The sequence below is a fragment of the Oryctolagus cuniculus genome, chromosome 1, assembly GCF_964237555.1.
Source record: "Oryctolagus cuniculus chromosome 1, mOryCun1.1, whole genome shotgun sequence".
Lineage (NCBI taxonomy): Eukaryota > Metazoa > Chordata > Mammalia > Lagomorpha > Leporidae > Oryctolagus > Oryctolagus cuniculus.
This window is the reverse complement of record NC_091432.1, coordinates 86,073,028-86,097,008: the sequence shown is the minus strand read 5'-3', so window position 1 is coordinate 86,097,008 and position 23,981 is coordinate 86,073,028. Positions and strand designations below refer to the sequence as shown.

The window sequence follows — 23,981 nt, the reverse complement described above, 5'->3', positions numbered from 1 at the left end:
AGCAGTAGAAGATGGCCCAAGTCTTTGGACCCCTGCACCCATGTGGGAGACCTGGAAGAGGCTCCTGGCTCCTGGTTTCAAATCAGTGCAGCTCCGGCCGTTGCGGCCATCTGGGGAGTGAACCAGTGGATGGAAGACCTCGCTCTCTGTCTCTACCTCTCTATATAACTCTGTCTTTCAAATAAATAAAATAAATCCTTAAAAAAAAAAAAGAAAAATACTGCCTAACTTCTTTCCCAAATCATGGAAAATAGGCAATAAAGAGGTCTAATAATTGGGTTGGTGGCAGCTCATTAGCTCTGTGCCCCAACATCCATTGGCTCTGAATGGACTATAGAATTCCACTCTTTCTATGCAAAGACACTTCCGGGTACCCATTGGCCTTGTCCAGCTCTGGGGAACACGACACAAGTTACCAAGCAGGCACACGTGGAGATGCACCAGGACTTAAGGGTTTCTACCTGGTTATGAGAATCAATCTAAGCATGAAAGTTCTTCTCTTTGCTGAGGGCTGTCAAGCACTCACTGATTTTGATCAGAATCAGCAAAATGACAGACTGAACTCAAGAATGGAAGCCACAAGCTTCTTGTATTTTGTACATCAATGAGAACAACTAAAACAGCTCTTCAGTTAGTTTTGAGTTAACACCTTGCCTCTCTTCTCCAAATACATACACACACATAAACACACACGCACACAATGCTTGTGTTTGCTAATTCCTTGACAGGCAGTATCATATTGTCACCAAGGAACAGATTTTAGAATCAGAAGGACTGCATTCAAATCCCAGTTCAGCTTTCTAGCTGTGAAGCCTCAGACAAGGTATTTAACCTCTCTGAGCCTCAGCTCCCTCATCTACCACATGGAAACGGTAACACCTGCACCTCAGTGTCGCTGTGATGACTCTTATTAATGGAGATGGTGCATACAAGGCCTCAGATATTCAAGACTTTATCTGTTTGGGTCATTATTGATCCCCTGGACCAAAAAGAGTGCCTGGCTGAATAATACTGTTGACTAAACAAGTAAGTCTCTACTACGTGTTAAGTTCAATGCCAACAACAGAACAATCATAGCTCTTGTTATGTGTTAGGTATTCAGTACCTCTGTGACCTCCTAACATTCTTTGTTATACATGTAGGGGTGTTCAATTCTACCTTTGAGCCCACCATTCTTTGTGAAGCCAAGACTTATCCTGTGGCTGGTACTGACCAGGGACAACCCCAGCTCCTCCTCTGCCTGGGCTCCCTGAACCCCACAGTGCACATTACAGAACAAGAATGTGGATGCTGGTCAAAGGCTCCACTAGCTCTAGAATGCTTTGCAGGCCTCTGAAATTCATCTTTGTCCTGAGTTTGGTGACTTTAGACTTCAGGCTTTAGCAATGTCATTTAATATCACCCACACTGAACTGAAACTCCTTGTAAGGAAGTAAGGCTAATGATCTCAATTATAAAGTTTTTAAAATGATGCTTGTAGCAAAAATGATAATAACAATATTGGTTCATGTTTGTTGAGCGACTGCTCTCTTCCAGGAATGGTTCCTTATGTTATTCCCATTATATTATTTCCTTTATTCTAAGTTATCTGTATGAAATAGACACCAGTATTATTCCTGTTTTCCAAGTGAGGAAAATGGCACTGAAAAAATACAAGCAATGCCTGTCAATGGCAGAGGCAGGGCTGCCTTTGTATCTCCCAAATGCATGCTCACCAACACAGCCCTGGACTGCCTCTCTTGCACCAGCACGCACAGAGATTAATGGTAAAATAACAGAAGAGCCCCATTGCAACAGAGCTTATTACTGCAAGACCTAAGTATGCCGCAGGTCATATCATATTTCTCAAAAACACAGCAATTACATTCACATGTGTATCCACTTACAAATATTAATTAGTTCAGCATCTACTACACGGAGGTAGACAAGAGTAATGGTAAAAAGCACGGTTCTGGAATCAAACTGCCTGGGTTCAGGTCCGGTTCTACTGTTTATGGTTCTGTGACTTGGTAAGTAAATAAATCTCTTAGAGCTTCAGTTTCTTTGCCTTTAAAACAGGGATCAGAACAGTACCTACTTCAGGCATATAGGAAGTCCCCAGTAAATGTCAACTATGATCACATTTTGATTATGGTTGTTCCAGGAAGTCTGATCAATTCTGGGGCTACACAGTGAGGAGGACATGGTGTTGTGCTCTCAATCTGGCAGTAGGAGAGGCCAGGCTAGGAGCACAGGAGGCACCATGGCAGGTGGCTCTAAGAGATACATGCACAGGGCGCTGAGAACACAGGGAGGACTCCCCATTCAGGCTGGAGGCAAGGGGGAGGGGCACTGTCAAGGTAACACGCCCACATACTGGGCAGCTCTGCACCCAGCTCCTTGGAGATTCTGTGGTATCAGACCCACTGTAAACTCACCTTTTGGGAAATACCCAGGAAGAGCCCCATGAGTGAAATCACCCTCCCTGCTCAGGAAGGCCCCTTCAGTTTCTTACTAGCTAATTCCTTGAGATGGATCTCGAGAAAGACCAGCCTCACATCAAATTTTTGGTTGGGTTCCAATGTATACCCTGAGAATTCCTAGAACAGGCAAGTTGACACAAGGGGATTCTTGCCCAGAATGGTCTGTTTACTCAGTGGATATGAATTACCCTGAACTGTGTGGAGCAGGGAGTTATTTAGACTGATGGCTCTGATCCTGTTTACACAGAAGGATGTCTGTTCATACACTGTTGACTCTTGAAACCACAGTGATGGCAAAGGCTTTGCAGCCAGGCCAACCTGGTTTGATTCTGGCACCTTTACATGCCAGTTCACCTGGGACACACTGACTTTACCCCCTCTAAGAGCCATCTCCTCAGATGAAATTAACAATATCTATTTTGCAGGTTTGTTGTCGAGGATTAAAAGGACAATCAGTAAAATGTCCACTATGGAATTTGGCACATAAGATGCTTGACAAATAATATACTTGTATGTGCACAGGGACTTAGCATGTCCTAGGCGCTGTGCCAACGGCTTTTCAACAGAACATCATTTAATCTTCATATCAGCTCCATAAGCTATGATCTTGGTGTGCAGTCAAATGGTAGTCCCGCTTGGGTCTCCCTGCTTCAGGAAACAGCAGAAGTAAATGGAAGCTACAAGTGGGCATCATCCTTCAAAAATGCTTCCTTTCCATCCTACCTTCTCCTTTGGGAGCTCGGGGTAAGGTTTAAAGTAGACAGCAGGTTGAAACTGTGATTATTATCTGAGCACTAAGCTTACTTGCTGGCTGACTCACAGGATGGTATGCCCTAATAACTTCTGTGAAAAAAATGTCAAGGGTGGGATTTAGCAGTGGGAATGTCATGGTGTTCTGTGTTGCACTGCTATTTTTAAATGCAGTGTTCCACCTTATGGCTGGAACTCACGAGAACAGCAAAGCTGTAAGCTGACCCTTCTTAAGCAGGAATTAATTTTTAGGCCTTTCCAGATTTGATGTGTTTCTCCCTAAGCCCCACGTAACAGCTGGAGGGATGGAGAAGTCCAGATGTTGCAGCAATGCTTGTCAGACAAAAGATAGGTATGCTTCTCCTTCTCTTATTTAAGCTAGAACCAGAAATTGACTTGCAACAGACTGTATTTTGGGGGGTTATGTCTATCCTGGTGTGTGTGTGTGTGTGTGTGTGTATAGGCATAAAAATAGACAAATCTAACTCTACCAACCCCCAACTCCCCATGTTCCCAAAGTGATGCACAACTAGCCCATTTGGCCTGGCTGAAGCCAAGAACAAGGAACATCCTGGTCTCCCACATGGGTGGCAGGGGCCCAAGTACTTGGACCATTGTCAACTGCCTTCTCAGGTACATTAGCAGGAAGTTGGGTAAGAAGGTAAGCTCCTGGGACTGAAACCATAACTCCAATATGGGATGCATGTGATGACTTAACTCTGCACTACAACAACAGCATCTTAGATTCTTAAAATTCTACAAAAAAAGGATTTAGATGCACTATGAAGAAGGTTTAGCCCATTGTGAACTAAGACCAGTGGGAGCCCCTGGACCTGGAATACAAGGCAGAATTGATAAAGACTCATCAGAGAATTACCTCCCTCCATTCCTTCCCCATAAAAGCTAGGGAAGAAGCCTATAGGTTCTGGAGCATCATGTATCTCTCTGACACTTTTCAAGGGAGGTTCTTGCTGCCTTGGATATGGGAAGCATGATAGATTTAAAGGACAAAAAGGCAGGCACAATCCAACAAACCTCTAAGGTGCCAACGACTAGAACTCACATTTTGACTCATGAGACGTCCTGAGTAACGAGCGGAAAGGACGTTACCAGAGGAGAGGCTGCGGACAAAGCAGAGGCTGGCTGAAAGTGCCTGCACCTCTGTGCACCACGGCAGAGGCCCCACAGTAAGCAGCTGAGGTTCACTGGCTTGGGTGATGCCAATGCTTCCTAAGCTGGAGCTCTCCATAAAGCAGGCAACATCCAGGGCATCTGTCTAGCCAATGCTCCAGTTCAAAGAACAGTCTGCTTCAATCTTCCATCCATGGGGTTAAGTTCTGAGGGCAGGCATGGCTGCATTACAAAGCTCGCCCATCCCACCCCTACTCACCCTCCCATTAGATAGCCGATCAAACTAGAAGTGCCATGTGCCCCAAGGTAGTCCAATCAGAGTCTCTCATCTGGAATTCCTAAGTGGGAGCCTAGGGGAGGTGGTAATACTGATGGGGACAGGTAGCCCAGCTCAGACTAGGTGGTCACATTTCCACATGCAGTTGGGAGAAACAAAGAGGGGGTAATGTTCACATAGACAAAACACAGACTTTCAAATACAGACAATGACTTGATTCTCAGATGTTCCAGCACTAGCAGCTAGCCCCTGGGAGGGCTGCCTGCACTTCCTGCCTGCAGGCTCCATTACACGTGTATACATGGTACCGAAGCCAGCACAAGCAGATTTTTCTTTTGGTAATGAAAAGATCGCTGCAACACTCTCTCTTCTTTCTTTAGAAAGGACTTGGCAGCTTGGAAATGCCTTAGGATGTTGATCAACTCCACTGGCATCAATTCTGGCAACTGGAACCTCCCCACAATGCTGGTAAGCGGGCTCCCTCTTATGAAGAGCATTTCCTCTCTGATTTCTCCTTTCTCAAGGATCCCTAAGCTCCACATTCCCCGATACCATGTCTTATATAACTGAACAGATGCTGGGAGGATTCTCTTCAAGGGTCTGCTACAATTTATGGGGTAACCAAAGAATCAGATCCACTTGAAGTCCTGTTGACATCACTGAGGTTTTTCGAGAGTGGACAGACAATAGGAAGGTATGTCATTGACCTCACTATCCATGAAACTATTTAAGCTTCTTCTGCCTCAAAGATTCTTTACACTCAGCGGCCTCCTAACACCTGCCTACCTCTCCTCAACCCAGTTGGAAAGGCAAACTGAGAAGCCCAAAAAGAGACCTCCAAAATACAATCCAAAGACAGAATTATTTACATCATGTAAGACTGAGCTACGCATTTGAGCCTTATTTCATACAAAACAACATGAACAATGATCTACTTTTTTAAAGCCACATTTGTTAATTAAAAATGGAACAGTAAATAATAAAGTGTTTCCCCTATGGTTTTATTGTTGTCTTTCTTAAATTTGTTGATGAACTTTGTCAGGTAAGGAATCTGGTTATTTCAGGGGAGTGTGTTCAGGTTCATGCCCTCCTATACTCCTGTGCAGGTTGCCATGGTTCAACCCACTAACTGGAGACCCAGGGTTGTAAGTGGGAGGTTCAGTAGATTTACTAACAAGCACAGGACCATGTGGGGGGATGTGTTTCAAATGCCTGAGAGAGTGAATGAGTTAAGAGTTCTGTAATAGGAAAATCAGGATGCGTTCAAGCACAGCTCTGCTCTATAGATTTCTTGAGAGGGGGTAGGGAGGGACTGGAGGAGGGAGAAAGGATGTCAGGGCTGCTTGGGTCTGGATGCAGTCTGAGTTTGTCCAGAGGTTCATGAGCTGGACGCTTGGTCCCCAGGATGGCAGTTTTGAAGTGGTATCTTGTTACAGCAAGAGAAAACAGACTCACACAGAGGCCAAGCTCAAAGGGGGTAGTTCTGAAAACTTCACTTCAGTTTCAACCAGGAGTTTCTTAACTTGCGAGCATTTCACATTTGGGGCTTCCATGTAAGCCTCCTTTTGAACAAGAGTTCTGAATCTCAAAGCCTCTTGTGTGGAAATGGTTGTTGTCAAACTGTAAGAAGGATATCTTTTGGATAGATGAATTGATATGGGGAAGTGAAGTGAAGTCTGGAGAGTGAAGGATTTATTCAAGCTTTGTGCCTCAAAATAGAAATTTTCCCTTTCACACATACCAGCAAAACTCCTCTAAAACACTGATTAGTTTGCAAGTCTTACCCCTAAGGGGCTATAGGCTTCTTCCCTAGCTTTTATGGGGAAGGAATGGAGGGAGGTAATTCTCTGATGAGTCCTTATCAATTCTGCCTTGTATTCCAGGTCCAGGGGCTCCCACTGGTCTTAGTTCACAACGGGCTAAACCTTCTTCATAGTGCATCTAAATCCTTTTTTTGTAGAATTTTAAGAATCTAAGATGCTGGTGTTATAGTGCAGAGTTAAGTCATCACAAGCATCCCATATTGGAGTTATGGTTTCAGTCCCAGGAGCTTACCTTCTTACCCAACTTCCTGCTAATGTACCTGGGAAGGCAGTTGACAATGGTCCAAGTACTTGGGCCCCTGCCACCCATGTGGGAGACCAGGATGTTCCTTGTTCTTGGCTTCAGCCAGGCCAAAAAACGTCTATTATAGTCATTTGGGGATGTTAGATCTCTCTCTATTTTTCCCTCTCTCTGTCTCCCTGCCTTTCAAATACATAAGTAAATCTTTAAAAATAATCTAAGAGAACACAAATGTTTTCGATGGTAAGAGATATGACAAGGGGCCAGCGCTGTGGCATAGTGGGTAAAGCCACTACCTGCAGTGCCAGCATCCCATATGGACGCCAGTTCACTTGGGGAGTGAACCAGTGGAGGGAAGACTTTTCTCTCCCTCTGCCTCTGTCTCTCTGTAACTCTGCCTTTCAAATAGATAAATAAATCTTAAAAAAAAAAGAGAGATGACACGTTTAGAAACAGCTTATTGAATAAGATGCCACTTGAACATGCACATGAACAATAAGATGCACATGAACAAATTTTAATTCTGTCTTTAAAATTTAAATACTCTTCAAATACCTGTCATAACACAGTAATAAAGCCTAACCACAAGATCCTCTATTGGTCTAATGTAGGAAAACAACACATTATCGTCCTAACATCACATTTTATGTTATATATCTATTGCTCTTTTTTAATACTTTATTTTTAAAAATATTTTGTTTATTTGAAAGGCAGAAAGAGAAAGGGAGAGACAGAGATGTAAAGATAGAGGTAGAGACAGAGATGATAGAGATAAAGATAGAGAGATCCTCCATTTTCTGGTTCACGCCCCAAATGGCCACAACAGCCAGGGCTGGGACAGGCTGAAGTCAGGAGCCAGGAGCATCTTCCAGGTCTCCCATGTGGGTGCAGGGGCCCAAGCACTTGGATTATCCTCTGCTTCTTTCCCAGGTGCATCAGCAGGGTGCTGGATCAGAAGTAGAGCAGCCAGGACCCAAATTGACACCCACATGGGATGCTGACACTGCAGGCAGAGGCTTAACCTTCTATGCAACAGCAACAGTCCCGTATTTATTGTTCATTGATATATGGCCTCATTGTGAGTTTGAAGCACCCAAAGCAAAATATCTCAGGTATAATTTAGTGAAATATTTATGAGAATATCTATAAAAGTTCTCTTAAGTACAATTTTATAAAATCCTGTCATTTTTAATGTTGTATTTTAATTCAGGTGACTGTACTCACAGAATTAGGTATAATTCAGGTTTTTTTCATGTTTATTACACGTGTGGCTTGCAAATTTGCTTGTCTGAATCTGCACTCATTCACTCAGCTCATCTTTCAAATGTACTGTTCAATCTTTCACTGTTTTTTTTTTACTTGAAATGAAACTGTACTCATTTTATATCTCTGCTGATAGCACAATGAATTAGACAATAGATGAACAATACCACATAAATAAAAAATGAAAAGGGCATTTGGTTTTGACTATACAATAGTCTCCCTTTATCTACAGTTTTGCTTTCCTTAGTTTCAAGCCACTCATGGTCAACTGAGGTTCAAAAATATTAAAAGTGGAAAATTCCAGAAATAAACAATGCATCTATTTCCAATTTTACACTGATCTGAATGGGGTGATAAAATTTGACATCATCTCACTTTGTCCTGTGTGGGATGTGAATCATCCCTGTGTCCAGGGTATCCACATTGTACATGCTACTGCCTGCTAGGCACTCAGTAGCTGGCTCTGTGGTGGTGTCACAATGTTTGTGTTCAACTATCTTTTAACATAAGGGTTAATAAAGGCCCCAAACGCCAGAGCAGTAATGCTGGCAATTAAGATATACCAAAGAGAAGCAGTCAAGTACTCCTTTGATGCGAAAGGGTGGAAGTTTATGTTAGATAACTGTGTCAAGGAAAAGACAGCTTGCAGAGTGCAGTACTATCTACGGTCTCAGGTATTCCATGAGGCTCTTGGAACTTACCTCCTGCAGCAATGGGGGGATTACTGCACATGTATTATGTATTCAATGATCGATTACAAACCACACCTGAAGATTTAAACTTTCTGTCACCACAGAAGTCCTTCTTTGTCTTTCATTTTCTCAATATAAAAAGAGAAACAACAGACACTTCTGTTCCCAGGCATGGCAAAGAAAGGCCCTGCCCGAAGACTTGGCTCCTCATGTAGAAAGCAACCACACAACCCAGACACACCAGAAAGTGTAGTTATCTGAAGGTACTTACACGTGAACGGAAGCAGGCAGGGTCTGGGCTGGAGAGGCCCAGCTCCTTCAAGGGCAAAGGAGGGCCGTGTAAGCTCTAGAAATCCTCTCTCCTGACTGTGGTGGTTGTCATGCATCAAACTGTGCACTTCAAATGTGTAAATCTGATCTTACGCAAATAGTATCATAATTAAAACCAACATAGGCGCATATATGCAAGTTTGTTTTAAGGCATTACTATAAAAACCATACTTTTAAATGGCCCTTTCAAACGGCAGACATGGCTTCACACCAAAGCCAAAGATAGAAGTTTAAGCAGGGGAAATGGTTGTGTCTGGGGAAAGAAGTGATTCATTCTAGGTCTGATCAGGGAGAGGGAAATGCACTGCTTGCAATTATATTTTCTCCCCTCCTTTAACTTCTGCAACCCCTCCCACTGTCATTTTAGTGACTTGCTTTGAACAGATTATTTTTTGCCCTCTTCTTTCAACAAACCACAGTCTTTGTAAGCAAAAAGAAAATTAGTAGCAGATGCAGGCTTATTTTTAATGGTCTAGGACCAAATTTTCTGAACTTAAAACAAATACTTTGCCCCCTCAAAGTTCTCTGATTCTATTAAGATACAGCTGTAGGCTCTCACTACAATTTGTGGACCAAAAATAGTTTCAAAAACTAACTGTAAGAAACCACACCACAGAGTCACTCATTGTATTCTGCTTATTTTTCTGTTTACTATCCGGAGAGAAAAAAGCTTGATCTCAAAGAGATTTTGAAAACAAAATTTTTTTTTTCAGATTTGAAGCACTTTGCTGATCTCAATAAAATTAAAAAAAAATGTTTTTTGGGGTGAATCTGAAGAGAATATCCTGGATTACCTAACAAAGCCTTTTTACTACTATTGGCTCTGGCTCAAAGATAGATGTAAAAGTCAGAAACACAGAATGTTAATGCCAGTAGTTAGAATCCGCTTGAGAAGATCTAAAAACATTGCCAGTAAGTCACAGAATTGGGCTAATTTGCAATGAAATAAAAAGAAATCTTTTTGGAAAAGGGGAAGAAAAAAAAACAAGAAAAAGGAGGTGCCATTTCTCATTGTGGATCACCATGAAACATCCACGGGGCAGGGGGGAAGGGTGGGAGGGGAAGGGGCTAGTGCTGTGGCATAGCAGGTAAAAGCTGCTGCCTGAAGCGCCAGCATCCCATATGGGCACCGATTTGAGACCTGGCTGCTCTACTTCCAATTCAGCTCTCTGATATGGCCTGGGAAGGCAGTAGAGGATGATCCAAGTCCTTGGGCCCTTGCACCTGTGTGGGAGACCCAGGAGAAGCTCCTGGCTCCTGGCTTCGAATCAGTCCAGCTCCAGCCATTGCAGTCAACTGGGACGTGAACAAGCGGATGGAAGACCTCTCTCTCTCTCTCTCTCTCTCTCTCTTTTTCTCTCACTCTCTGCCTCTCCTTCTCTCTGTGTGTAACTCTGACTTTCAAATAAATAAATAAATCTTAAAAAAAAAAATCCACAGGGCCTTGGGTAAACCCCTGGATCTCACTTTGTCTTTTTTTTTTTTTTTTTAACCACATGCATGTTACATAAGTGAGCTCTAAAATCACTGGGGTCCATTTCTGCTACCTGTCATCTTCCAGCTTCTTTCCATCACTCTTGCTCCACAGGAGGTGGCTTTCCCATGACACTGAGGATTAATCAGTTAGAAATACCTGGGTTCAAAATTTATACACTATACTCATCAGCTTGTATGATCATGTATGACCATACCACCCTGTGCCTCAGTTTCCTCATCTATAAAACACCTGTAATACTTACCTCCAAGGGTTGCCTGCAGATTAAGAGACACCTTGCCTACAAAAACCAGCACAGGGCTTGGCTCACAGTAAGTGCTCAATTAGTGTTGGCAGTTATTACAGCTATTAAACAACTACACTGAACCAGGATCTGAGGGACAGACAGCATGGAGGGAAACCTGCGACTTCACCTGAAGCCAGTCTTTGAACTAAGAGATCAGCCTCCTGAGATACTGTCACTCATTACGGCCATCAAATGGTCCCTTTCAAGCTCTGGTTCAGAGGACATGTGCACTGCTAGTGACCAGACAGTAGCCTTTAAAGTTCTCTCTAAACCTAAAATATAGATGTGCAGAGCTGGGCTTACCACAGGATGCTTAGAAAATTAGGGCACCATTGAGAAAGGCACTCCTAAGACTCAGGCAGCTAACAGTTACAGCTAACCACAAGCCTAGTCCTTCTCAGACCTATCTCCATCATTTGCTGATTTGGGATCTTCACTGGGTAATTAAGATTTGTGTCTGCAGTCCTGTACATTTCATTTTTCCTAAAATGATAACCATGCTCCACTGATAGGAGATCGAGAAAGAAAATAACAATTCTATCCTGCTTTACAAACCAAGAAAATCTGTTATGTAAGATCCAGAGAATATGTTTGAAGTGCTTTATGTTCCATCTTTGTTCAATATGTTCTTCTTTTGCCAAGGCTCCTTTTTTCTTTTCCCCTCCTAGGGCTGAGTTCAGCCAACTATAACCTCCAGGACATCTTCAGCCCAGGCTTGTTTTTGTAAACAAGGCTGCTTTGGAACAGAGTCACACCCATTTGTTTATGAATCATCTACAGTGGCTTTTGGGCTGCAGGGATCGAATTGAGTGCAATCCTCAAAGACTGAAATATTTACCCTCTGGTCCTTCACTAAACAGTCTGTTGACCCATGACCTGGAACACAGTTAGTTCACAGTAGGCAGACTCTCACTGCTTGTTTGAAGAAATGATAATCATCAGCATTTCACTGGACATCCAAAAAAACACTCATTAAATGCCTCTGACTGCTGGGCAAGTTCTGGAAATAAGAAGACACTTCAAAATGTTCATGGAAAATGGAGCGAAGACATTAAGTATTTTGGTGCAAAAATTTTTGAAATTGTATATATGAGTACAAAGAATCAGAACTACAATGGTAAGCATGATCACCAGAGCCCTGACCTTAGTGCAATAGGTGAAGACAGAAGATGATCACTCAGTTACTTACATATAGTTGTGAAAAAGAGCAGGGGGTTGAAGATTCTGTAAGAGGAAGAGTGAAGCTTGTATCTCAGGCAGTCTTCCCTAGGCAGCTGCCACTGAATTGAAGCTGAAGCTTCAATGTGGATTTCCTGGCTCTGAATTATTAGAGCAACTGAGGGTTCCCCATGCCACACAAAAAACAAATGGACTACAGCCTGCTTTTCAGTCTGTGCTTACTTTATCCATCCACCTGGCTATGCCCTGCATCCAACATGGACCGTAAAATAGATACCTGATTTTTCAACCTTATATCAGAAACACCAAGCAATAAATAATTCTAAAACCAACAACATTAAAATCACAATCAATGCTCTCTTGGTAGAACCCAGACTTATGACCAAGAGACACTTCTTCCATCAGGCATCCTTTAAGCAAGGAGAATCGGAGCCTATTTTGAACCTGAACTGAGCAGCAGGAATTTTGAGACTCAGGAGAGATGATTTGATGGAACATAAACAGATGCCCTGCAGACCGTGTGTGCTTCTGGCTGTCGTGTAGGTTTGAAGCTTCTCAGTGCTGTCTGTCAAGGTTGATCAAGTGAGTTTAAGCACTCAAATGGTCCGCTTTCCAATTTCAGCAAGGCTTAGTAGGCCAGCCAGGAACACAGCCCACTCCCCCACCCAAAGTCTGGCAGATCCTTCCGGAGTGAGTGAGTGCTGAAGCAGACTGGGGGAGCAGGAAGCACTGCTGCAGTAGAGACCTGCTTTCTCAAGTCACCTCCGCTTCTCCTATCACGGGCTATCCCTCAGAGCTCTGTTGGCCCAACTGTGAGATGTATCCTCTGTTACCTCAGAGGACATGGGGGTAGAGGGAGACTGAGCATCTAACTTCGGTCCCTGAGCATGTTAGCGTCACCAGGAAATGGAAGCTGGAACAGCTGATGCAAGGCTATCTGATTTTTAGAATTATACATTTCTACTAAATATAGGGACATCTTTAAGGACAATCAGTTAATTTAGGTCAAGACCATTTTTCTTGATCAAAATGTCATTCAGGCAGGTACCAAAGGACAAATCTTTTTCCTTTGCCCATGGCACTAATCTATGGTGTCCTGCAGGGTCAATGGGTTGGTTGGAGTGAATATATGGTCATCTGCTATGCAAACCTTGACAGACTACAACCACTTTTGACCTCTAAACACAGTCATAGCAGAGCAAAATAGGAGTCAAGGCAGGTGGGGACATTTGGTCTAGCAGTTAAGCCACTGGTTGGGACACCGCATCCCATCTTGGAGTACCTGCACACCCTGGAAGGCAGAGGTGATGGCTCAAGTCGCTGGATCCCTGTCACCCATGTGAGAGACCTGGATTGCATGCCTGACTCCTGATGTCGGCCTGGTTTAGCTCCAGCTGTTTTTAGGCATTTGGGGAGTGAAGCAGTCAACGGGAGCTCTGTCTGTCTGTCTGTCTCTGACTCTCTCCCTCTCAAATAAAATAAAAAAAAAAAGAGTCAAGGGGAACCCAAAAATGGGTCATATTACTGTTAGCCTTCTTGAGAAATACTACTGTTCTAACTGATGAAGGACTTCCTCACCCCAATAGTCTTCACTTGAAAAAGAAGAAGGCAGCAAAAAAAAGAAAAAAAAGAAATGTGGTCATTTTAAAATTTCTTCTACTCTGATGACTGTTTTTTTTTAAATAATAATTTCAAATAAGGCCTTGAAATATTAGATGATAACCTACAGTATCTCCCAACATGAATGTAGATATCAAGTTAGAACTTTTTCATACTGATATTACAAAAAGCGAATTTCGGGGTTGGCGCTGTGGCGTGGTGGGTTAAAACTGTGGCCTGCAGTGCCGGCATCCCATATGGCCGCTGGTTCAAGTCCTGGCTGCTCTACTTCCAATCCAACTCTCTGCTATGGTCTGGGAAAGCAGTAGAAGATGGCCCAAGTCCTTGGGCCCCTGCACCTGTGTGGGAGACCTGGAAGACACTCCTGGCTACTGGCTTTGGATCAGGCCAGCTCTGGCTATTGCGGTCATTTGGGGAGTGAACCAGTGGATGGAAGACCTCTCTCTCTCTTTCCCTCTCTGGCTCTACCTCATTATTAAACTCTGTCTTTCAAATAAATAAAATAAATCTTTAAAAAAAAAAAAGAGAATTTCAAACCTACTGTTTCTACAATTCTCTGTTTGTTCACTCCCTCAATAAATATTTACTGAGTATCACGTACATAAAGATGCGAGATATCTTCATGGAAACTGGAGATGTACACTGGTAGAATGCCTATAGTGCTCCCATCCAGTGGAGGTGACCCAAGCAAATAAGTTACACAGAATGGAGAAGTGCTATAATAAGAGCTTCACACCAATGAGCCCTGAGTCAGGAGCTGCCAGTGCTCACAGGCCCACTGAGAGGAATAAACCAGTGCGTCCATGTGTGACAGCGCTAACCTTCCTGCCTAATGAAGCCTGGACAGAAACTCCCAACATCTGAAGCAATGAGATGCAACGGGGATTCAGAAGGCTCTCCTTATGCTTTATGTGGGTCAAAGGAGTGACAGTTTATGTCATTGTAACACCTGGCTTATAGAAATATAAAAACCAGAGGAATTTTTCTTTAGAGAATTATTGCAGTCTCTTGTGTTCTATGAGAGACTCAAAATAAGGTTCAAGGGTAAGATGATAATTTATAGTGTAAGATTAATACACTGAAAATGGCAAATTATTGTTATTTTTAAAACAGTTTGGGCCCACGCATTTTTTAAAAATTTATTTGAAAGGTTGAGTTAGAGAGAGAGAGAGAGACAGAGAGATCAACCTTCTATTCGCTGCTTCACTCTCCAAATGGCTGCAACAGCCAGGGTTGAGCCAGATGGAAGCCAGAAGCCTGAAACTCCATCCGTGTCTCTCATGTGGGTGCACTTTGGCCATCTTCTGCTGCTTTCCCAGGCACATTAGCAGAAGGCTGGATTGGAAGTAAAGCAGCTGGGACTCAAACTGGCACTCCTATGGGATGCTGGCATCACAGGCAGGGGCTTAATCCACTGCTCATAACACCATCTGTGTGGTTCTGACTCATTTATGCTCATTACTCATTGATATATTTTATTAAACAAATCACTGAGTGCCAATAAATCATTTTTAGTTTGTAAGTGGTTAGAAAAGCACATCATTTAATAGCCAGGATCAGTCTCCCATAAACTGAAGTTTAATCAAAATTGCTGAGCCTGGAGTGCCTAGAAAATCCCAAAGGGGTGGAGATAAGTTCTTGCACATCCTTTAATCACGACATGGTTCTATCCTAGAGTGACACAAGCATGCCAGCATTCATCAGGACCCACTCAATCCAGGAACATAACACGGCCCTGACACATCTATTTAAAAACCCCAATAAAATGAAACTTCATCCCTACCAGTCTCGTTTCCTCACACCTAATGTGTTATTTTTGGCTTTCTGGCCTAAAGCTCATGAGATGTCTATAGTGTTATCAGTTTTCAGAAAGAAGCAGTTAGCAAAGTTTCAGTGACTGAGAAGACATAGTTAAGAATAACAAGACATTGACAGGGGCTCCACTTTTAGCAGCCAGTAACCTACCTCTGATAGATGTGTGCATGTGTGTGTGTGCGCATGTGTATACGTGCACACACAGATCGCAACTAAATGAAAAACAGGAACCCTGGTCAAGTTAAAGGACAAAGAAGTCCTTGTTTGACATAGGCAGCCCAACAGGAATTGGATAAGGGCCCTGTTTTTTCAGGAGCAATTTGGTTTTGACATCACCATTCTATAAGCTATAAAAACATGTGGAAAAACAAACAAGAAAAAACAGAAAATAATCAAACAAAACTCTGAATCTCTCCAAAAAGACTGTTAAAATATCATTAGATGATATGCGTGTGATTTCCTCCAAGTTATCAAATCCGATGCATTTAATTTCCCAAGATTTTCAGTAAGACAAATGTTGTGACTGAAACACAACAGTCCTGTTCAATGTCTGTTTTCACCTTTAAAACTAAGTGGTCATTACTCAGGCCGTCCATCAAGGCCTTCACTGGGCTCCAACTTAAGAAAACATTTCAGTTTTTAAAAGAATTTTACCCTAGGAGGCAGAGAAATTAAAAACTGGACAGTAAAAACCTCTTACTCCCACTAACAGAGAGCTTTTGCTTTTACTGCAAGAGTTGTTGTGTGTTCTTAGCTTCAATGTGAACACTCAGCAAAAGCTGAGTCCACAATTCTCTGCCTCCCCCTTCCCTTTGATGTTTCTATTGTTCAAGGTGGTTGTCAGGAACTTTACAACCATCCTTAGCTCTCTAGCATGTATGTTCCAGAGATTCACTACTCTCTTATCTTCCTCTGAACCAAGTGATAAAATACCCCAAAATTCATCTGAAAAGGATGAGGGGATTGAACCTTATTCTAATGACTGGGATTTTGAAAGAATGCACATCTAATACCTTACACAAAAATCTATTTAAAATGGATCAAAGACCTAAAGCTATGACCCAATACCTTCAAATTACTAGAGAACATCAGGGGAAACTCTGCAAGACATTGCCATAGGCAAAGACTTCTTGGAAAAGACCCCAGAAGTACAATGAATAAAGCCAAAATTGACAAATGGGATTACATCAAGCTGAGAAGCTTCTGCACTGCAAAAGAAACACTCAGCAAAATGAAGAGACAACCAACAGAATGGGAGAAACTTTTTGCACACCATGCAACCAATAAAGGGTTAACCTCTACACTCTATAAAGAGCTCAAGAAATTCAACAATAACAAAACAATCCAGTTAAGAAATGGGCAAATGACTTGAACAGACATTTTTCAAGACAGGAAATCCAAATGGCTAACAGACACTTGAAAAAATGCTCAGGATCACTAGTGATCAGGGAAATGCAAATCAAAACCACAAGGAGGTTTCACTTCACTCCAGTTAGAATGGCTCTCATACAGAAATCAACAAACAACAAATGCTGATGAGGATATGCGGAAAGAGGTACGCTCGTTCAGTGTTGGTAGAAATGTAAACTGGGTACAGCCGTCGTGAAAGATAGTATGGAGATATCTCAGAAATCTGAATATAGACCTACCGTATGATCCAGCCATCCCACTCCTGGGAATTAATGCAAACCAAAAGACATCAGCATATGAAAGAGTTATCTGTACCCCATGTTCATTTTATAATAGCAAAGATATGGAATCAACCCAGATGTCCATCAGCTGTTGACTGGATAAAGAAATATGGCATATATACACTATGGAATACTGCTCAGCTGTAAAAAAAAAAAAAAGAAAGAAAGAAAAAAGAAAAAAGAAATCCTGTCTTTTGCAACAAAATGGATACAACTGGAAACCATTATACTAAGGGAAATAAGCCAGTCCCCAAAAGACAGATATGATATGTTTTCTCTGATCCAAGTTAACTAATAGAGTACCTGAAATGTAATGCACTGGGGTAAAACTGACAGATTTAATGATTGTTTACAGCCCTTGTCTCTTTCACTGAGAAACAGTGTTCTATTTGTTTTTTCATACTATTTGTTGAAATCCTTTACTTAGTGTATGGTTAACTATATGATCACTAAGTAAACTGAAAATAGATCTTTCTAAAAATTAAGAGTGGGTAGCTGGTGCCGCGGCTCAATAGGCTAATCCTCCACCTTGCAGCGCCGGCACCCCGGGTTCTAGTCCCAGTCGGAGCGCCAGATTCTCTCCCGGTTGCTCCTCTTCCAGGCCAGCTCTCTGCTGTGGCCCGGGAGTGCAGTGGAGGATGGCCCAAGTCCTTGGGCCCTGCACCTGCATAGGAGACCAGGAGGAAGCACCTGGCTCCTGGCTTCAGATCAGCATGGTGTGCCGGCCGCAGCGGCCATTAGGGGGTGAACCAACGGAAAAGGAAGACCTTTCTCTCTCTTTCTCTCTCACTGTCCACTCTGCCTGCCAAAAAAAAGCTGTTAAAAATATATATAAAAAAATTAAGAGTGGGAACATGAGAGGGAGGAGGAGGATGGGTTGAAGCGTGGGTAGAGAGGGAAATGTCACTATGGTACTAAATCTGTATATATGAAATACATGGAACTTATATAACAAATAAAATTTTAAAAGAATAAACAGATAATGGAACACAATAATAACTATGAACAGCTGCCATGCTGTCCTCCTCTGCTAAAATGGAAGCCCTGCACAGCACCACCCGTCTGGCCTTCTAAGTACGTCCCCACCTTATGGTATACCTGCTCACTGAACTGTGAACAGCCTACAACATGAGATGACTCAACAAGCTTAAACCTTGCCTCATTATCTAATCCCAACCTGCTCTGCTTGCATGTTATTAGTAAAGGGTGATATTTCATCTAGCTGCTCTAGCCACATCTCTCCCTCTCCCCGTCTTCTCTCTCTCTCTCTCTCTCTCTGCCATTAAACAATTGATCACCAAGTCCTAGAAACTTGTCACTTGTTTTTCCACTCTCCATCACTGCTTCTGCTGTCTTAGGTCACCACCTCTCCATCTCCTTCCCAGATACTGAAATACCTGCTAGTTAGCCTCCCTCTAGGCTAGTCCTTCATGAATTTCTCTTGGCCTCCCAAGCTAGCTTGACAATACAAGCTTTGTTACCAGTGAAATCATATTCATATTTTAAAAAATTGGTGAATATTATAATTTTGGCATGTGAAAAGTATCTCTAAGCATGACATAAAACCTAAAAAATGTAAATATGGTTACTTTTAAAACTATTCTGTAATGGGGCCACTGCTGTAGCACAGTGGGTTAAGCTGGTTTGGGTGCCAGTTCTCTCTCTCTCTCTCTGTAATTCTCCCTTTCAAATAAATAAATAAATCTTTTTAAAAAATCATCTGTAAGATAAAGAACACAATAATTAAATATTTAAAATAACTGGGGAAATTATCTGCAACATATACGGCGAGGGACAAGCTAAATTCCTTAATATACGAAGAGTTCTTACAACTCACCAGGAAAGAAACCTATCTATAAATTTGAAAAAACATCTTGAGTCCAAACCAGATGAGAAAAAACTGAATGCAAATAAATACAAAGCTATGAGGAGGGCACAACAATTCCTGTGAACACTGGATCTGGGGAACTTGCTTAGATAGCATGATTACTAAAGCTGCTTCAAATGCCTTGCCTAGATTAAATTATATCACACTTCCACACTGCGATACCTTCCACAGTTGAAAAATGCTTCTGATCTCTCTTGTTTATGCCTTTGGAACACAGTAGAGCACATTTACATAGAACAAACCATTCCCTGTAAAGCTTATGAGGCCTCTTTGCCTGATTATTGATGTTTCAGCTTTGAGCCAGAAGGTTAAAGTCTACAGGAATGTTTCTGAGCTCACACAACAGCAAACCCTATTATGCCACCACCACCAGCCTGGCTGGGAGGCCAGAGAAAATGCCACTGGGTTAAATCACTTTTTCCATTCTGATCTGAACTGAGTGGTCAAATTATAACCTCTGGTAAGCAGGCAGAGCATCAGCAGAGGGTACACAGAGAACCTGTTGCCACAGCTGCCATAAAGACATCTTCTTGGAGCCAGTGTTGTGGCACAGTGGGTAAAGCATCGGTTCGAGACCCAGCTGCCCCACACTGATACGGCTCCCTGCTAGTGTACCTGGGAAAGCAGTGAAAGACGGCCCAAGTGCTTGGGCTCCTGCACCCACGTGGGAAATCCAGAAGACACTCCTGACTCCTGGCCTCAGCCTGGACCAGCCCTGGCCATTGCAGCCATTTGGGGGAGTAAACCAGCAGGTGGAAGATCTCCCCCCAACACACCTTCCCCTCTCTCTCTCTCTCTCTGTCTGTCTCTGTCTCATCCTCTCTTTGTGTAACTCTTTTAAGTAAAAAAATAAATCTTTTAAAAAAGACATCTACTCTACCTATATGCATGGTCTTCCAAACCTAAGTGATTATCAAAGTCCTACATGCAAACAGTAAGAAGCCTTAGCTTTGAAATGAAAGCTCAAATGAGAAGTTAAATCTGTTGCCCCCACAGATAAAGGGTTAATAACCAGAATCTACAAAGAGATCAAGAAACTCCACAAAAACAAAACCAACAACCCACTTAAGAGATGGGCCAAGGACCTCAATAGACATTTTTCAAAAGAGGAAATCCAAATGGCCAACAGGCACATGAAAAAATGTTCAAGGTCGCTAGCAATCAGGGAAATGCAAATCAAAACCACAATGAGGTTTCACCTCACCCCGGTTAGAATGGCTCACATACAGAAATCTACCAACAACAGATGCTGGAGAGGATGTGGGGAAAAAGGGACACTAACCCACTGTTGGTGGGAATGCAAACTGGTCAAGCCACTATGGAAGTCAGTCTGGAGATTCCTCAGAAACCTGAATATAACCCTACCGTTCAACCCAGCCATCCCACTCCTTGGAATTTACCCAAAGGAGTTTAAATTGGCAAACACAAAAGCGGTCTGCACCCTAATGTTTATTGCAGCACAATTCACAATAGCCAAGACCTGGAACCAACCTAAATGCCCATCAACGGTAGACTGGGTAAAGAAATTATGGGATATGTACTCTTTAGAATACTATACCGCAGTAAGAAACAACGAAATCCAGTCATTTGCAACAAAATGGAGGAATCTGGAACACATCATGCTGAGTGAAGTAAGCCAGTCCCAAAGGGACAAATACCTTATGTTCTCCCTGATCAGTGACAACTGACTGAACACCAAAAAGGAAACCTCCTGAAGTGAAATGCACACTATGAGAAATGGTGACTTGATCAGCATAGCCCTGACTGTTAATGAACAACTTAATACATTATCCCTCTTAGTAGTTTTTTTTGTCTGTTCTACTTAATATGACTGGTTTTATTCTGTAATTATCACACAGTTATTCTTAAGTGTTGAAAATTAACTGAAATGTGATCCCTGTTAAACATAAGAGTGGGAATAAGAGAGGGAAGAGATGTATAATTTGGGACATGCTCAAGCTGACTTGCCCCAAATGGTAGAGTTAGAAACATACCAGGGGATTTCAATTCAATCCCATCAAGGTGGCATGTACCAATGCCATCTCACTAGTCCAAGTGATCAATTTCAGTTCACAATTGATCATAATGAAAGGACTAAGAGTCAAAGGGAGCACATAAACAAGTCTAGTACCTGCTAACACTAACCGATAGAATAAATAAAGGGGAGAGTGATCCAACATGGGAAGTGAGATACTCAGCAGACTCATAGAATGGCAGATGTCCTAAATAGCACTCTGGCCTCAGAATCAGCCCTAAAGGCATTCGGATCTGGCTGAAAAGCCCATGAGAGTATTTCAGGCATGGAAAGCCAAGACACTCTGGCAAAAAGATCTCTGTGAGTGAGATCCCAGTGGAAAGAACAGGTCTTCAAAGAAGGAGGTACCTTTCTCTGAAGGGAGGAGAGAACCTCCACTTTGACTATGACCTTGTCTAAACAAGATAAGAGTCGGAGAACTCAAGGGGCTTCCATAGCCTTGGAAACTCATGACTGGTGCATAGGGAGATTACTGATGCCATAAACAGGAGTGTCAATTTGTAAAGTCAACAACAGGAGTCACGGTGCACTTACTCCTCATGTAGGATCTCTGTCCTTAATGTGCTGTACATTGAGGCTTAATGCTATAACGAGTACTCAAACAGTATATTTCACTTTGTGTTTCTATGGGGGTGCAAACTGTTGAAATCTTTACTTAATGTATACTAAACTGATCTTCTGTAAAAAAAAAGAAATTATCAATTCCCAACTTGACTCTTACTGGGATTAAACATGACAATAGGTCTGATCTGATTTCATCATCATTTAAAAAAAATCATCTATTATTTTTCACTTTATGTTTCTGTGTGGGAGCAAACTGTTGAAATCCTTACTTAATGTATACTAAGCTGATCTTCTGTATATAAAGAGAATCGAAAATGAATCTTGATGTGAATGGAAGGGGAGAGGGAGGGGGAAAGGGGAGGGTTGTGGGTGGGAGGGACGGTATTGGGGGGAAGCCATTGTAATCCACAAGTCGTACTTTGGAAATTTATATTCATTAAATAAAAGTTAAAAAAAAAAAAGTCAAAGGAAAAAAAAATCTGTTGCACCCAGAAGATGAGGTATATATTGTGTTAGAAAATATCAAGCAATTCGGAGCACTGACATAACTTTTTACATGAATCTGGAAGACAGGCCAATTATCCACTGTAAGATTACAAAGTAATCTGACAATATTAGTGTCTATTTGCCAAAAATAGAATTTAAAACAATGAGGCAGAGACTAATAATGGAATGAAATCATGAGTAAACTTGGGGAAAACAAGGAAGGTTAAACCCAACAAAACAGTAGTGGAATTCAGAAAATGCAAGCAATTATTCCCCAGCTTTTAAAATTTAGGGCTGCATTTGGGGACCCATCTATCAGAATACCACCATCATAAAAGGGACAGAGAGAACTCAAATACAGCACTTTCTGTTTTTTCAAATTGTCTTTACTTTGTGAACACTTACTCCTAATGTCATTTAGAATTATCACATCGATGCATGAATTTCATTTTTTAAGCAGCTTAAAAAAGAAGATAGTTGGATTTCCACATTTCTGGCTTGTGCAATGAATTTGCAGAAATTCCAACTTTGATCAGCGATTTCTAAAACATTCGTCTTATCCTATTATTTGCCACTGGTCAAATTAATAAAATATCTTCCCAATACATCTAGAGGCTTACAAAGCCACTGTTCACTGTTGCTGGCTGAAATGGGCTTGGTGGCTTCTGGAAATAAGCATCATATGAGCAGATATAAAGGCCAGCCAGTCTAGAACTCCTCAGCCTAAGCAAGCACAAAACCAGCCAAGAAAATCAAATCTCACCAGTAGCCTCTTTCCCCCTCCTGGAGGAAAAAGGGTTTGTGACTTATTTGAAGCAGTGAGTGCCAGGAAATCCTGTTCTATTGCTATTCCATACAGGGAATTAGAGAGAAATTGGAGGTCAGAAGAACAGAAAAAACATTGCTGAAGTAATCTACATCCAGCCTCTCTGGAAGGCCTCCTCTGTGGCCAGTAAGTTGTATGTTAAATTAACAAGCAAAAAAATAAACGGCACAAAGTCTATGTAAAGCCGACACGATTCTTTTCTCAGGCCTCCAGTTTTCAAAAAGACCCGCTGTAGGAGAAGCGAATGCGGAGACTCACTCTGGGAAGCAGAATGCCCTTCTGCAGCTTTGTCTTCGTGCCCGTCGTAGTCCCTGCTGGAAAGTTGCCTGTTGGCAGTCTCCAGTCGGTCTATGAACAAAGAGGAAATGATTACAGAGAACTGCATATGGATTTCAGTCATCATCCAGCTGAGAAACGAAATGGATACCAAGAGCTGGGTAGGAAGAGATGCTCAGGCAGGAGCCCAAAACTCAGATCTCTTGGGGAGGAACAATAACTGTTTCAAAACATCAAAAGAAAAGCTTTCAGATGCCGCACTGTTTCTTTGTACAAGTAACACCAAGGGGAGTGCACCAGCAGTCGGCTGGGACAGGTTCCGAGGAAAACTGCTTCCCTGCTTCCAAGGCCAGCAAACCTGTGGCTGGAAGTCCTTGCAAAGAGGTGCATTCTCCTTGGCTTCAAACCCAGCCCTAGTCTAACCTGGACCACCAGCCCTATATGTTTTATCTGCTAACTCCATCTGCATCTCAGAATCAAAATTAAAATAAAAAAAGAGCAGCTCATTATATTCCTTTAAAAAAAAAAAAAAGAAAAAGGCAACTTGACCTGATGAATGAAAATTGTACACAGTGAGCTTTTTGTTTGCTTGAACTACGTGATGTATCTTCATTAATTCAATTAAATAATTTAAATAAAATAGTGTTTATTGAGGTAATATGACGTCCAACACAAAAGGGTTTGTAGTAACAGAAGAGGTAGGACCTAGCTACTGGGAATGCCAGTGTCCTGAGTGTTTTGGAATATGAAGCAACTGAAAAATGGCTGGGTTGACTGAAATGAAGTCTAATTTTATGGGTTAAAACATCACAATCATCAGGGGTTGCCAAGATCTGAGAGCAGGTGGCTCC

At 42.1% G+C, this 23,981-nt stretch overlaps 1 protein-coding gene across 30 annotated transcripts in view; it reads right to left on the bottom strand.

Moving 5' to 3' along the window:
* Nucleotides 1-23,981, bottom strand: part of AMOTL1 (angiomotin like 1) — a 185,867-nt gene that overhangs the window by 27,664 nt on the left and 134,222 nt on the right. For all 30 annotated transcript variants that reach the window (XM_051820643.2, XM_070076937.1, XM_051820632.2 and 27 more), the window contains one exon: nucleotides 23,113-23,202. In XM_051820643.2, the coding sequence (XP_051676603.1) occupies nucleotides 23,113-23,202 (90 nt within the window). The remainder of the gene's footprint in view (nucleotides 1-23,112; nucleotides 23,203-23,981) is intronic.